The sequence below is a fragment of the Dipteris shenzhenensis genome, chromosome 15, assembly GCF_047967505.1.
Source record: "Dipteris shenzhenensis isolate YYH24624 ecotype China chromosome 15, Dip_SZ_1.0, whole genome shotgun sequence".
NCBI lineage: Eukaryota > Viridiplantae > Streptophyta > Polypodiopsida > Gleicheniales > Dipteridaceae > Dipteris > Dipteris shenzhenensis.
In genome coordinates, this window is record NC_141610.1 from 3,423,141 (window position 1) to 3,440,210 (window position 17,070).

A 17,070-nucleotide genomic window follows, 5' to 3' on the forward strand; every position below is an offset into this window, starting at 1 on the left:
TTCAATACAACATGGACACACCCCTTGAGTCGATCGTGCGAGATGAGATTAACCGTATCATATGGTTAGATCTCCTTCAACTCCGTACGTCTTGGACTTGTGGGGGGAAGCAGGAGCTCCCCACCAAGTCCTAGTTCTACTGCGACCACTTCCTGAGAGTATCGGAGGAGGGATTCATCATCAGACCCCAATATCTCGAGGACAGAGGAGTCTCGGATGCACTGAGGATTGCCATTGGACAGATGTGTTTCATCCCATTAGTTGAGGATCGTGACGGGAAGAGCAACAGGCATACCCATAGAGCAACAGATATGTATGCTATGCATACTAGGAGTGGCTGAGACAGAGGAGCATTTCTTATGTTCCTGCCCAGCCTATTATGAGATCAGGGGCCCCAGCCTATTATGAGATCAGGGGACGATACCATTGCCTCTACAAGGAGAGGAGTGGCTTTGGCCCACTCTCACGATTGATCCACTTCTAGGGTCATGTCTGCACTAGTTGAGATGCGTTGACATAGGGAGACCCTACTACGACAGATTAGAGAGCAACAGGAGGTGATTAGACCACAGGACAGAGAGGCTGATAGAGCACAACGACACGTCACAAACTTCTATGCATTTGAGTCAACCCCAGGACACAGCAGGATGGAGATGGAGGAGATAATTGACATGTGGTCAGACCACCTGCAACACGGAGAGTGACCAGAGCACTCTATTGAGGTCCGTCCTATCACAACTTTCCTTAGGGGAGACGGCCTGAGACGAGGGGTCACTTTGAACATAGCCCAGTGGGTTCAAAGATCAAGGAGACTACGTCCCCCTCCGCCACCACAGCATGAGATAGCTTGACAGATGCAAATTCGAGACATTTTTGCCGCTCACAGACGAGCCACCACGGTGCCGGCGGGCTTTGGCTTCTGAGGCTGAGTCTCAGCTCTCAGCATACCTCAGCTCCCAGTTAGTTTCTAGTCTCTGGGTTGTATCTGATTTTGCTCGAGCTATTGAGATGTGTAGATTTATCAGTTTATCAGTTTATCAATTTACCAGTTTAGCAGTCTTAGAACTCAGCAAGGGCCTTAGGGCACCCTTTGGTCCAGCCCATTGAGGCTCGTATGAGATCATCCTTTTTGGTGTACTTTGTACCTTGTCCCATAGGCCCACGAGGCCTTCCACGGACGTTAATTCATCTCTCTCTCTCTCTCTCTCTCTCTCTCTCTCTCTGTATCAAATTCTTTCAGTCTCAAAGACCATTCGGTCTTTCGAGGACTTTTAATAAACTTTCTTTCTTTCTTTTTGTTTTCTTACAAAGGGAACTAAGAGACTAGGCGTATTGCTTGTTATGTATCATACCTTTCTTTTTATGCCATATGTGCAGAGAATATTTAAACCAATTAATATGCCATGTCACCTGCACCTTAATTTTAGGGCCTTAGCCTTCATGTTTTAGACCATAAGCCCCTCATTGGATGAGTGGAGGCTCATGAGCTAGTTATAAACTCTGTGTGTGTGTGTGTGTGGTTGTGTGAAGTCATTTCTCGATGCTTCAGTGATTTCAGCCGGTACACCGCCTCTAGAACTTCAAGACAGGCTTCAAGATTGAACTCTTCTTCCTTTATACTCATCCATTCGTCTTTTGAAGCTGTTACATATAACAGTCTCTTCTTATATAAAGTTATGTTACACCACCTTGAGTGTCGAACAGGGCCAATCAGATTCGGACATTGTGCCGTCCACTCAAATGGTGGAGAAAGAGATTGAAACAAATTTGGCATTCCAATATTCCATTATGCCAACATGTCTTTTTATGGCGTGTTCTGTTGGGGGTTGTTCCGTCTAGACAACTTTTATCATGCAGACGTATTGCTCCAGCTATCTGTCATCGCTGTTTAGCTCCAAGGGAATCAGTATCCCATATCTTTTGGCATTGCCTCGAGACCCAGAGCTTCTTGGGCCTCCTCCGACACAGATTGAGAATGCGGTTCTCTCAGGCTTCCTTTGGCAAGCTTTGCTGGTTGTTTGGGATCTATCCTAAATGGCTGGAATTTGATTTGTTCTTTACCTGGGTTCGCTACTGGGCACTAAAGACTCTCTGGAAAGCTAGAAACCACCGAGTCTTTGGTGATCCAGTTTTCTCAACTTTTGTTTTTATCTGTCGTTCTTTGCAGCAATCACTCTTCGATTGTTTGCAAACCCACTGCATAGATCAGGATGTATATTTGTCCTATATGGACATTTTCGCTTGATGGTATATTTCTGCCTGCCGGTTTTTTTCCTGGGTAGCTATCTTGTAATATAAAGCATTCAAAGTTTTCACTATATAAAAAAAGTGTGTGTGTGTGTGTACATGTTGAGATATTAGATATCTCTTAGGGAGGATCCGAGAGCATTTATCTCATATTGTAGGCCTTCACTCAAAGGATCACTCCGCTGGTTGTACGGCCTATCTAGCTAGAGATGGAAGGTTTTAGGTCGATTTGTCTTGCAACTTGCAAGGCAGTTAGCCCATAATATACCTAGATGTCTCATCTAGTATTTGCAGGCTAAGGTGTTATCTAGGACAATGTCCTTGTTGCTGGCATTATAAAAGACGCATTGAGAGATCATTAGTGCTAGCTAGATATCAGTCCTAGGTAGGTGCATGCTTCTCTAGCTAAGGCCATGGTTAGTTCGATCAAGGACATAACATTCTACCCTTTTACTTGAGTCCTTTTTTGTATCAATCAAAATCTTCCTTACCTTGTTCAATAACATAGGGTTGCCTATTCCACAATTCTTTGGTTTGGAGGTGTTTTTGGAATATGCAACTTCTTTTATGATGGTGCCTCCTATCTAATGGTGGATTGAGGTGTTTATGTTTGTATCGTTGCTATCTCTAAGTAGACTTTCTGTCTTTATCATTACTTAATTGAATGGACTTGTTTCCTTTTGTTGTCACAAGGCAAGAGGATTTTTTGTTTTATTTGAATTTTCAACAGAAAAGAATCATTTTTCTATTGTTCAATAGGTAAGAGATTATGAAAGGCAAGGCTTGAATTTAAGGCCTGAAAGTAGAGATGGTGTGGAAAGATTGAAGACAAGAATAGGGGAGCTGTGCATCATGTTCCAGAATAACGTAAACGAGGACAACATCCATCTATACTTTTCCATGCAGGAACTAGCTGGAATGCATCTAGATTTCATCAAGGTAAGCATTATCACGCCATTAACTTTTCATAGTACATGTAGATAGCTTTCTCTGAGAGCATGTTCAGATACTTGGTAATTCAATATTTTTTACAATAATGATTGGATGATGGTTATGTCTGCTCTGAAAGATCCACCTATAGCAATATATAGCTTTTCAATTCTCTTCACAAGTTCTTCAAAATTGATGTGTGTTTTTCTAACTGGGGATTCTTTGATGCCAGAGTTTGGATGCAGATGGGACCGGCAAACTAAAAGTTACACTCAAGCCACCTCACTACTTTGCAATTATGGAGCAGTGCAAGGTGAGATGACATTTATTTTTCAAATCTACTAGTTTTTTTCCTTGCTACTTTCTAATGTGTTTAAAATGTGAAATTTAACAAAGCTCTTGCTAAATATGTGCTTACACATTCCCTTGGGCTCTTGGAGACTTTCGATCTATGGAGGGGTCCCAATCAAGTACTTGCAGTGGGATCTTGGGGAATGGGAATGGATTGATGCAAGACATCGAAAGAAGAGCCTCCCCTTCGTTCGATACACTTTGAGTGATGCTAAGGAAATTTGAGCTCAGCTTGAGAGGCTGGAGGCCTACCAGTGCTCCTCATTGGGAGAATTTTCAAGTTTATACTGACTTGCAGAAATATTTTAGAAGCGACTCTGGAAATCCCTCAAGAATAAAAAGATCACTCTTATCTTTTGGCTTTTTTTACATTGAGGGATTGTAGTGAACCAGTGGAGGTCGAGGTCCGGCACAGATTCTACTTATACTCGTTGCCTTTTTGTTGAGGAGTCCATCTAGCAGACATGCACGGATATTTGGAAAGAGTATGCTAAGCTATCGAGTCACCTTCTATATGACTTGAGGATTGGTAGCGTGGCTTTTCCTTTTTGGACCTCAGGTTCTATACAAGAGACATGACTTCTTCTCGGCTTCACAGATTCGATGACACGTAGTTGAGTCATGTTGCTTGGATGATGTTGTGATACTTCCACACAGACCTACACATGCATCAGTTGATACATCTTGGGAGATTTTGGCGAGCATATTAGCTTGGCATATTTGGAGCTCTAGATGTACAGAGATCTTGGAAGGCTCCAGGGTTCATCCTGCTCACACCTTGGCGAGTATCCTCCGGACTGACACACTACATACTTTGATGGCCATTTGGTGAGGATGCAAGGGTTTCTTTCAGTCTCATAGACGATGTTACTAAACTTTCTTTCTTTCTTTCTTTCTTTCTCTCTGACCCGGAATTAGTTGCTGATGTACCTCTCCTATGTGCTTTGATTTGGGAGCTCACAGGTGGGGAGGTGACCATAATAATCCTAACACCATACTAGGGAGCACAACTTTGATTTTAGCATCTTCTAAAGGGGCAAGACACTATTGTTCATTTACTCTATATCGAAGGTCACACATTTGCAATGGCCACATGCATCACCGGCTCCAAAATGACTTCTTTAATGCACACACTACTAATAGCAGAAACTTAGCAGCTTGTAGAGCTGCTCTCACCCTGCATACAAGATTTTTCTATCCTCATAATGATGTTCTTCATCCTGTAGGCTGCATTTGGCCTTCCATAGACTTTAAGATAACCATCTACATTGTTACTTGCAGGTGATCTTACATTTTAGAGTAGGCAAAGTTTTAAGAGAACAAATGCACTGATAGTAAGTTGTTATTGGTTATCCTCTCTCATTTACAGGATAAGGTTTGTCGCTTAGACAAAACCTTATCCCCCCTTTGTATTGCTTTACTCCTTTCTATTGCATATTCAATGTTCAGCTCTCGCTCTCTCTCCATTTTCATCATTTGGTATCAAAGCAGGTTCTTGTTGCTAGTGCGTCGTTCCAGTTCAGCTACGTTCAGCCATACCTGTAGCCGTACACTTTTGCAGCCTGTACAAGTACCTGCAATGTACGTCGTATGTACAAGCAACCGTACTAGTAAGCTCCGCTTGCATCATCATACCAGCGTGTGTCAAGCTCCGCCTACATCAGCGTACAAGCATACATTTATTGCCAAACTTGCGCTGTTCGTATGTTCGTACGTTCCGGCATATACCCGCTTCAGCGCCGTACAATTAGACGTACACCTGCGCTCCAAGGTACAACCTATCATCCGTACGTTCATGCTTGGTCCGTACAACACCCTCAATCGACCGTACAGTTGTTTGCTACGCAACCATACAGCCTCTCCTGCGCCACATGTGTGATAGTGCCATACAATTCAGCTGTTGTACAGACTTGTTGTCGTACACATCGTACAAGAGTCGTAATTTAATTGGTACCTGCGTAGGACATTCCAAATAGAAGTACAATATGCTTCATTTGCAGATCTTCCGTACAGATTTTGCTTGCAGGATCATTTTGCAAGCGCTTTCCTTTGCAGGTGGTTCTTTTTGCAGAGAATTTGGGGTTTCTGAATTCCTTTGGAGACATTGCAATCAGTTTGCAAAATCTGCTCCAGAATTAGGGATTTTTTGGTTTTGCTTGCAATTTTTGCACAAGAATAATTTGCAGTTGGGTTGCAATTTTGTAGTGGAAGAGCAATTTGGGAAAAATTTGGGCCTTTTTGCTTTACACTGCAATTTCTTGCATTTTTGGGGCTTTCAGGCAATTTGCCCTCTTTTGGATGCAATTTCCCTAAAGAAATTGGGGCTTTTGGCATTCTGATGCAATTTGGCAGTGTACAAGCATTTTGGGACTGTTGCAAGCAATTTTGGACTCATTTTGGGTGACATTGGAGAGCATTTGCAAGATAATTGAAGTGCATTTTGAGCCTTTGATAGGCTGTGACAGTATTTGTCAGTGTGGGCACATTTTTCTTTGCAGATTTTAGTTGTGCATTTTACATCCCAGGAAGGGATTCTACTTGGTGAGTTTGCTGTATTTTTTGAGATTATCTGGTGAAAATGGCTCAGGACAACCCCAATGAGGTGTTCGGAGTTCTCACATAGGAGGATAAATTGGATGGCACCAACTACTCCAATATCTTGGTTGGCATACATCTTTGGGATTATGTCAATGGAGATGAAGCAAGACCAGATACAGCGGCTATACCTGTCACTCCTACAGCTGGAGGCAGGGGTAGAGGTGCAAATGCAGCACAAGTAGCTGGAGCAGGCGCTCCAGGAGCTCCCACAGCAGAGCAACAACAATGAGACTCTAGAGATGCATAAGCTCTTTCAGTAATTTCTCTTTCTGTCAAGAGGTTCATTATACCTCATATTCGGTCATGCAAGACATCTATGGCAGCTTGGGAGATACTAGAGAGCATGTTTGCAGCAAGAAATGATGCCAGAGTTTCCTTTCTGAAGCGAGAGCTTTCCCATACGCATATGGACGAGGGAGATTCCATGAATTCTCACCTCACAAAGCTTCAGGACTTGAGGGAACAATTGCTGAATATTGATGAAGTCATCCCGGATTCAGAGACGATCACCACCACTCTGAACTCTCTTCCTGAGTCCTATCTCGGTTTCCACACCTCGCTGAATTTTTCATTGAGGGGGGGCAGCAATCCTCTCTCTTTTCACAAGTTGGTAGGACTTCTGTTGTAGGAGGAACAGACTTGCAAAAATATGGCAACTCGGGCTGGTGAGCATGCCATGCTCTCCAAGTTCAAGCCCAAGGGTAAAGGGCAGCAAAAGCCACATGCCAATCAGCCCACAAATGAGCATAAAGCTGATTCAGGACAGCCCTCTAATAAGGCAAAGGGTGATACAAATAAGCAGAAAAAGAAGGGCATCTGTCATTTTTGCAAGAAGCCAGGTCATTATATTGGAGAATGCAAGAAGCGCATAGCCAAAGAGAAGAAAAGGGATTCCAGTATGGCTGTGTCAGATGCATCAGCTCCACATTCTCATGATGGGGGAGATGTTGCAGCCAACTCTGTGGAAGAGCACTATGCCTTTCTGTCTTGCACTTCATATTTTTCAGTGGGTAGTTCAGATGCTACCGCCACTAATGATGATGACCCATATGCTTTCTGGACTTGCAGTTATGATCCTTGAAAGGATGCATGCTCTCTCAGTGTCGATGAGACACTTCATACTTGGTATTTTGACAGTGGTGCTTCAAACCACATCACTTCCAAGAAGAGTGTGTTTGTATCTCTGCATCCTCCACCCACTAAAAAGAAGGTGACTTGTAATTCTTCTTATTCAGTGTGTGGAGTGGGAGACATTATTCCCACATCCACTGATGGCACAGATTTCAGAATTTCAGATGTTCTCTATGTGCCAAGGATAAAGAAGAATTTGCTTTCAGTGTCCTCACTCAATAGAGGAGGATTTCAGGTTGTTTTTTATGATGACAAGTGCACAGTCAGAGACAAAGAGAATGACTATGCTTTGATGTTGTCTAGCACTTTGTATCGCGGTCTTTTTAGCTAGATCTATATGAAAAAAGATCCAATCTTGTATTATTAGTTAGCACTCCCACTACTGCGATGCAGAATGCGGAGTTATGGCATACCAGGTATGGACACATGAGCTATGGCAGCTTAATTACACTTCAGAGGCATGATATGGTTGATGCATTGCCTCCTTTGGAGTCGCCTCGTCCACATGCATGTGAAGGTTGCATCCTTGGCAAGATGCATAGACTTCCCTTCAAGAAGGATGGTGCAGTGAAAGCTACACCAAAATTATAGCTTTATCCATAGTGATGTCTACAATCGCATGAGGACACCTGCTTTTGGGGGTTATCTCTATTTTGTTACATTCATAGATGACTTCACCAAACTACACTTGGGTCTATGGTCTCAAGGCAAAATCAGAAGTGTTTATGCATTTCAAACACTTTGTGGCTATGGTTGAGAATGAGACAGGACTCAAGGTGCATACACTTTGCACAGATCGAGGGGGAGAGTATATGTCTCATGAATTTGAGACATTTTTGAAGGAGAAAGGCATCACGCATCAGCTTACAACTTACACCTCAACAAAATGGCAAAGCTGAGCGGAAGAATCACACTGCCATGGAGATGGATAGATGCATGCTCACAAGTAAGAAGTTGCCTCACAGGTTTTGGCTTGAAGGCCTCATGTGTGCAAACTATATTTTGAATCGGACTCCCACAAAGGCTTTGAAGACGACGACTCCCTATAAGGCATGGCATGGGAGAAAGCCTTCAGTGGACCATTTTAGAGTTTTTGGTTGTGTTGCATATGCCCACGTATTTGTGGAGTTTAGACACAAGTTGTCAGATAAGGCACTTAAATGCATTTTTGTGGGATATAGTTCACAAAGCAAAGGCTATCGTCTCTACAATCCTGCTACACACAAGATTTTTGTTAGTAGAGATGTTACATTCTCTGAAAATTCAGCACATACACATGCTGAATTTCAGATTCCAGCTTCTTCAGATGATGTGTTTGAGGGGATGCTTCCTATCGCATTTGGTTCCCCCGCTGAAACTCAGAATTTACAGCAACCTCCTCCAGATCCACATGCCCCGATTCAGCCACCGGCTGATTTAGTACCACCTTAGGTGTGGATGAAGTTGTCAGGCAAGAGATTGAAGAGATACACGCAGCCAAATCAGTCCCGAATTGGTTGCTTCAGAGTCTCAAGGAGAGTAGGCTTGAGGCTCCATTGCCTGGCAGGACTCGTAGTGTAGTAAGGCACGTAGGGGGGGCTCTTTCAATTGAGACAGCTTATGCAGGGACTCTTCTTGATGAAGAGGAGGCTGACTCTTTTGAAGAAGCAAAGGATAATGTGCATTGGATGCAAGCCATGCACAATGAGTTGCGGTCCATAGAGAAAAATCAGACTTGGGCTGTTGTGGATTTGTTACCAGGTGAGCATGCCATCGGTACAAAATGGGTTTTCAAGGTCAAACGGAACCCGATGGGTCCATTGACAAGTACAAAGCAAGGCTGGTTGCCAAAGGATATGCTCAGAAAAAGGGCATTGATTATGAGGAGACTTTTGGTCCTACATCCAGAATGACAACCATCAGAACTGTTATTGGCATGGCTGCACATTTGGATTGGAAAGTCCATCAGTTGGACATAAAAACAGCATTTTTAAAGGGAGACTTGTTGGAAGAGGTGCATGTGAAACCACCTTTGCGGTATCAAATGACGCACGTAAGGTATGTAATCTGAATAAAACTTTATATGGGCTGAAACAGGCTCCCTATGCTTGGTATGCAAAGATAGATGCCTTTCTGTTCAGCAAGGGTTTCAGCAATACTCCAACTGAAAGCACCCTCTACATCAAGAAGGATGAGGGGGAAATCTTGGTCATCATTCTTTATGTAGATGATCTACTGCTCACAGGGCCAAATGATGATAAAATTGCAGATTTCAAGACTGAATTGAGAGCCACTTTTGACATGTCAGATTTGGGCATGTTACATTATTACTTGGGGATCCAATTCATTCAAGAGAGATGTGGTATCATTATGTCTCAATCCAAGTATGTTAAAAAACTCTTGGATAGATTCAAGATGCAAGATTACAAGCCTATAGCTACTCCCATGGTGCCAGGGCTGAGGCTTACAATATATGATGCAGAAGAATTTGTAGATGCCACACTCTACAGTCAGGCGGTTGGATGCCTCATATATCTGTGCAATATACGGCTCGATATTCAGTTTGTAGTATCTCAGGTGAGCAGGTATATGCACATCCCAAAGACAACACATTGGCAGGCTGTAAAACGCATCTTCCGTTACTTGCAAGGCACAAGTCTTATGGCTTGATGTTTCCCAGGGGGGTGACTTGCAGATGCATGCTTAGATGATTCAGATTGGGCTGGAGACTATGACACTAGGTAGTCCACAAGTGGTAATTGTTTCTTTTTGGGCAAAGCTTGCATTTCTTGGCTGAGCAAGAAGCAATCTACTGTGGCTACTTCCTTATGTGAAGCTGAGTACAGGGCAGCTTTCACAGTGACAGTTGAATGTGTTTGGCTGCATCATTTGCTTGCTGATCTTCATCTTTCATTGGAGGGTCCTTCTCCAGATTCTCACTGATAGTTAGAGTGCTATAGCAGCGGCAAAGATTCCTGTGTTTCATGCTCGCACGAAGCACATTGAGATTCACTATCACTATGTTATAGAGAAGTTGCAAGCAGGAGAGATCAGTATGATCTATGTGTCAACACATGACAATGTTGCAGACATCTTCACCAAAGCACTTCCACGTGAGAAGTTTAAGGCATTTCGCAGTGCCTTGAACTTATCTCCTTTTGGTGATTGATCATTTCCTTGTACATGACATTGGCACTGCAGGGGGGTGTTAGAATTATTGCTAAATTCTAGGCAGTGACCAATGTAATGACAATAAGTGGGTTAGGAACACTTTTCCCTCATTTAGAGGTTTTTTTCCCTACCCACGTTAGTTCACTAACTACGGTTAGTGAATGATAAGGTTTGTCACTTAGACAAAACCTTATCCCCCCTTTGTATTGCTTTACTCCATTCTATTACATATTCGACGTTCAGCTCTCGCTCTCTCTCCATTTACATCAGGGTGGTAGGATCCATGCAAACACAGCATATACAGTAAATAGACAAATAAATTTGCCCCACACCACAAATCACAAGGGAGCTAGAGCGCTGCTACTAAGAAACAAAGACACCGATTGGCCCCAAACGTTGGCGTCCCTTGCGGTATTTATTTAACATTCATTTGAAGCCAAGAGGCTGATTACAAAGGTCTCTGGGAAGCTGCTCCATAGGCAAACCAACGCCCTCAGACCTCCCGTCCAGCCCACCCTGTAATTCCTTGCTCAACTTTAAACGGTGAACGGCATCCAATCACTAGGCAATCCTGTATCCTCAGCCAACTAAAGCGTGCAACATAGACTCCAATAGCATCCACTGTCTGAACCACTCCTGCAATCGCACATCCAAGTGCCCAACCAGCCAACACGGCTGAACAACTGCAAGACAAAGCCCTCAACAACTGAACTCTGGTGCAATCAAACAACCAAACACTTCCTAGTGGGTTGCCTCAATCTATAGCCTCCTTGGCCACTGCCCAACAACATAAATCAACCCTTCTTTACGAGGAAAGAAACCCAAACGCAATAACTAGCCAGCAACCAGCCTAGGAATGGCAAAAGCAGGCAAAGACAAGCCTTCTTCTACGTGGAATGCACAAAAGAAAGGTCACCCTAGCTAGAAAACCCAAGATCCTGTGAAGATAAGCTGATTCTGCTCTGGCACAGCCCCGACAACAGCTTAGAAGTGAACACCCACACCTGGAAAGTTGCCAAAGTCAGCTAGCACAGCCCGAAAGCCACCAGAATCAAACTCGCAATCTTCTTGGACAGCCTGGATAGTCCAAAAACTGAATCGCAATTTCCTTGCACAGCCTGGACAGCCTAGAAATAGAATCGCAATTTTTCTGCACAGCCTGGACAGCTTGGAAACTCTTGAAAACAAATCGCATTCCCTGTAGCAGCCCGGAAATACGTGGAAACAGTACCAAAACAGGATGTAGTCACTTGGCAGAGTGCGGAGGACCTGGAAACTATATCGCAATCTGCAGCAGACACCCTTGGCAGAAATCACAATCTTCAACAAGCCCTAGATCTAGTGCGTTTTCCTCTGGCAGGTCCTGGATGTGCTAGTACAGGCCCTAACTGGTGACGTTTTCCTTTGGCAGGCTCCTTAAGCTCCTGAGAATCTACGATTTTTGCTCTAGCAGCTCCTGGCAGGCTTTGGCTCCTTTTGAAACTGATTTGGCCAACTGAACCTAAAAGAAGAGCTCTAGGCCCGTTTTGTAGTCCTGAGCTAAAAATAGCAGTTTTTAATTGCACCACTATTTTGGCCTCCCTGTTGCACACTTTGGCCCTAGGAATTAATTGCCTAGTAACTGGGCGCACATTCACTATTTCCAAGGCCCCACTAGGAATTTTAATTCTCCAAGTCCCACCCCATGGCCGAACCCTCGCGCCCCAGAGGCTCAAGGCAGTCACGCGCAAATTATGGGAGTCGCAAATCAAAAGTCCCATAATTTCACGTCCTCATGATAGCCTGTGTGTAGGTAGAGGAGTGGTTGCAAGCAGCAAGTGCAGGTGCCTTGAGCAGGACAATACATGGCAGATTGTAGACAGCAGTCAGATTTGGGTTCCAGCTGGAGGGGCCATTTTGGAGCCTGTTGTATGGCAGCAGACCAGCTGCCGGCTCAATCTTTGGGTCAGATCAATTGCATGTACAGGACGCTGCAGACTGGCCGGGGAATGACACATCAAAAGATGCCTAGGCCAGGGAATTAAATAGGCACATGATCAAGTTGGCTGACCAAGGTAGGGCCAGACTGGGTCGGCTTAGTTTGGTGGGCTGACAGAGTGATCAAGCTAGTTGGCCAGTTTAGCAAGGATTTAGCCCTATAAATGGGCCCCCGGGTGGGGCAGTCCATTATTCATTTTATGCTTCAGTGTTGGCTGCACACAGGAGTAGGAGGGACTTGGGAGGCCAGGGATCAAGGTGTCTTGTGCATGACCTAGTGGGAGATCCTGGTCTCTCGGCCTCGTCGCCTCCTGCTATGAGAGTACAAATCTGAGCAAAGGTGAGGTGAGCGGCTGGTGGGCCGAGATCTCCATGAGTAAGTCTCCTCCGAAAAGCTGCCATCATCCTGGATCGTTTGGAGATGAAGCGGCGAGTACGTCCCCTATGTAACAAGATCCTGCGGCGTCTACAAACCATCTCATATGTACATCCACAAGGTGGAGGCATGTGTCCTGTGTGAGCTCTGACCTCCTCGTGCTACCTGTATAGCCTGGTGGAATGACAAATCCATCCTCTGAGATCCGAAGGAAGTGGTCATGATATGTGGCCATCTTCGTCGGAAGCTGCGTGGGATAAATCCAAGTGCGATACGTATGAAGCTGCAGCAAGTCTGCTCTCGTGACCTGGCTAAGCTCGTGGCGAGTCAACTCGAGATGAGGGGCATCTATGCTGTATCGGAAGGGAGGCAGTCTATCCATGTCTAGTCCAAGAGATGTGAGCCACCTAGTGAGTCTGAAGTACCAGCAGTATCGGGCCCCAGATCGTGCCAACTCCATAGAAGATGCAAGTGCTAACCATGGCAACCGAGCTCTGCCTGCTGCTGAGTCTCCAAACTCCCTAACCCTGTGCAAATACATGACCGACTGAAACGCTGCATCCAATGCAAGGGGAGTAGCTCCAAACTCTGCTAGCATGATCTCGTGCGGAACTGTAGCCTTGGCCCTAATGAGCCGAGAGAACATGATGATCTGTAACCTCTCTACTCGTCTCCAATCTGCAGCACCGAGGTCTCCTGCCCAGAAAGGAGCTGCATACATCGCAGCTGGTCTCACCAATGTATCAAAAAGCAAGGATTTCGTATCGGGATGCTGAAAGTGGGACTGAAAACACTGACGCTCAAGATGAGCCAACAAAGCATACCCTTTACTAATCCTATCTCGTGCTGCATATGTCATGGTGAAGATCGGTCCCCTGAAAACTGCCCCCAAATAAGTGTACTCTCTAACAAGCTCAATGGGCTGTCCGTCATAAGTGAAGCAAAACTCATCCGTGCTGTAAATACGATCAAAGGTGTTGAAAACCATAACCTTGGTCTTGCCAAGGTTTACGGTCAACCCCCTGTCCTGGCAAAACCTGTGGAGTGCCTCAATATGTGCCTGGAGGCCCTGAGCAGTAGAGGAAATGAGAACCACATCGTCCGCATACAGGAGTATAGGAATGGAGGATCCTGAGAGAGTAGAGCCCACACCGCCTGTCATCTGTACAAACATCTCTAGCTCATCAATATATAATCCAAAGAGAGTAGGAGAGAGCGGGCAACCCTGCTTCACCCCAATCGTGCTGCATACCTCCTCTGAGAGCCCCTCACGTGTACGAACCCAACCAATGACCCTCTCATACAAAGCCATGATAGCCCAATGTATCTCTCCACCGAAGCCCATATGGCGAATCCTCTGAAACAATTTGAATCGCGGAACTGTGTCAAATGCCTTTCTGAAGTCCACGAAGCAACAATAAAGCCGTTGCCTTCGTGACTTCGCCTCCTCTACCAGTGCCCTGAGTGTGAGGATGTGGTCAAGTGTCGAATGATCCCTGCGAAATCCAGCGTGCCCTCTGGCTCTAAGTCCTGTCATCTCGGCATGGTCATTTATACGGCTTTCCAAAACTGATGCATAGATCTTGGCCATAACGTGGCCAATCATGATGGTCTTGTAATTCGACGGCTCCATAGGGTCCCCCGACTTGTGGATAGGTACTATGGTATTGCCTAACTAGGACTGTGGTAGGCCTGTACAAACAGACTCATTGAAGAGACGGGAAAGAACAAAATCTAAGGCATCAATCCCATGGATTACATACTCTGCTTGCAATCCATCATGATCCTTAGCTCTCCCGTTCTTCAATCGGTGGACTGTTGCACGGACACTCTCTGGTGTGAAGAGACCAGATGAAGCTGGCCTAGGGGAATGGGATAAATCGATGGCTGGCTGATCTGGAACATCGTATAGAGCTGAAGTGTATGCAGACCAGACACGTGGATCTGTGAGGGGGCTCTGAGACTTCGAGCGGAGGAATTTTCTCCAGAATTCCTTGGAGTCACAGCTGAAAAGCAAGCTTCTCAGCTCCTCCTCATTCCGGGCTAGAAATTGGCGTTTCTTGCGCCTAACCAACCACTTGTAGTCTCTCTCGGTTTCGGCAAGGAGGGGAGACTTCTCCTTGGTCTCAAGGTGAAGTTTCCTGCGGAGTTCCTTACATTCCTCGTCATACCAACCGTTGCAAGGAACAAGACCAACCGGTGGGGGACTAGACGAATGGCATGTGGCAGGGAACGACATGTGAGCGGCAGAAACGAGTGAAGTATGTACAAGTTCACACCGGTCCTGCGTGGATGGTAGAGCATCTAATAGATGAGGACGGAGTAGGCGGCTGAGGTTCTGGCTATATACATCATCGAACTGGTGGTCGAAATGAACCTCATAATAGGGTTGGCGGTCATGATAACGAGGGGGGGGTGGGTCATGGGAGACACGAGTCAAAGTAAAGTGGATGAGTGCATGGTCGGCAGAGGGCATGAAGGGGCTAACAGTAAGGCTATGGATGGAAGGGACTAGAGTCGGGGGACCTATGATGTAGTCGATCACGCTAGTACCACGCCCAGAAGCAGAAGAGAATGTAGGCATGGAAGACTGTGGCCACCTGGACAAGCCGTTATAAATGACCATACTGTGCGAGGTGAGGAGCTCCAGTAACTGACGTCCCTGATCTGTGGGCTGTACTGTGCAGTCTGATGAAGTCCGACAGAGGCTATCATCGTGAAATGCTGGGAGTATGACCGGATCCTCCATGAAGTCATAAGTGAGGGCTTGTCTGTCTGAGGTCCTCGCGTTGAAGTCTCCTAAAAGGATGACTTCTCCGCGATGTGAAAAATCTGCAATGTCCGCTGAGAGATCCTCAAATATGGACTGGCCTGGTCCAGTGGAAGAATAGATCGACTGCGCCGGGGGGAAGTAGCAAACTGCAATAAAAAGATCTCGCTGAGGGGCTCTGCGGCGGATGCGTACCCACAAGAATCGGGCATGTGAATCCGCTCTCTCCACTGTGATGATCTGATCGAGATGCTCTCTGTACAAAATGGCCACTCCTCCAGATCCTTTCACTCCAAATGTCCGAGTGTGCTGCCTGAAGGCAGATCTCCATGTATACCCTGTCACTCGTGGCAAAGGTCTCTCTGGACTCTCGTGTGTCTCCGTGAAAAAGATGATATCTCTCCCAAAGAATGCCCCTCGTAGATTGCCTGGCTGTGCTGTAAAAGAACCATTGCAGTTCCATACAGCGATGCGTAGACTATCTGATGGGTGGTGTGTCCCATGGGCCCTGTCCCGTCAAGCGGTCGGAGCAGGAGGTGGAGGTGGGGCTATATCTGCTGGTCTGCCATCTCTAAGCACTGTGGGAGCACGCCTCAAGGTGCCTTTGATGAGTCTGCCATCCCTGATCACTGCCCACTTGCCCTGAGCTTGGGCTGCATCTCTCTGAGGCATGAGCGCCTTGCGCTCCTCAACCTGTATCTGAGTCAGATCCTCGTCCATGGAAATCTGTGGGTGGTCTCTGAGTGTCCCTCTCCTCCTGAGGGCAGCTAGACGTGCCTGGGCATCTCTGAATCTGATAATGAGGGGCTGCTCTCTAGTACGATCCCTCCCGACTCTATATGCTCCGACTATGCCATGATCCTGTACTCCCAGTGTCTGAGAGACAAAGGTCACAACCTGTGTCATCGTGGACTCTGTCGCCGAGGGCAAGATACCACGAATGCGAATGTTGAGGGCCTTTGTGGCCCTCTGCTGTGACTCGGCCAATGTAGCTGATACAGTCGATCTCTGAGGCTGTGATGGTTGAAGGCGGACGACATCCACCCACTCTGTGGCTCTGTGGACCTCTGTCTGAAGGGAGGTCAAACGCTCCTCAACCGCTGCTACTGTTGTAGTGGGAGATGTGTCTATGTGCTGAACGCGAGTCTCGATCTGCTGCACTCGCTCTGTGTGTCCATGAATCTCTCCAGCAAGAGTCCTATGAGTCGCCTGTAAGACCTGAAGATCTGTCCTAATAGACAAGATCTCCCGATCCTGCTGTGTCACTCGATCCGCAAGAGATGCAACCTGAGCTGTAAGTAGAACAATGGTCTCGTCCTTCCTGTGAAGCATCTGAAGGGCAGCTCGGAGGTGGGTCTCAAAGTGCTGAAGCTCTGGTAGGATGTGGTGGCAAGGACAAACAGTGCAAGGCATGGAAGGAGAAAGAGAGGGAGAAAGGGGGGAAACCGGTAAGGTGGGTAGCGGGGATGAAGGAGAAGGCTGGAAAGGGGGAGAGAAAGCGGGTACCGGGGATGGAGAGGAGGAGATGGGTAAAGTCTGT

The 17,070-nt window shown here is 46.0% G+C and overlaps 1 protein-coding gene across 3 annotated transcripts in view; it reads left to right on the forward strand.

Moving 5' to 3' along the window:
- LOC147893218 (Zincin-like metalloproteases family protein) overlaps positions 1–17,070 on the forward strand; it is a 262,264-nt gene that overhangs the window by 106,951 nt on the left and 138,243 nt on the right. For all 3 annotated transcript variants that reach the window (XM_087385550.1, XM_087385552.1, XM_087385553.1), the window contains exons 5-6: positions 3,007–3,186; positions 3,410–3,490. In XM_087385550.1, coding sequence (XP_087241676.1) covers positions 3,007–3,186; positions 3,410–3,490 — 261 coding nt within the window. The remainder of the gene's footprint in view (positions 1–3,006; positions 3,187–3,409; positions 3,491–17,070) is intronic.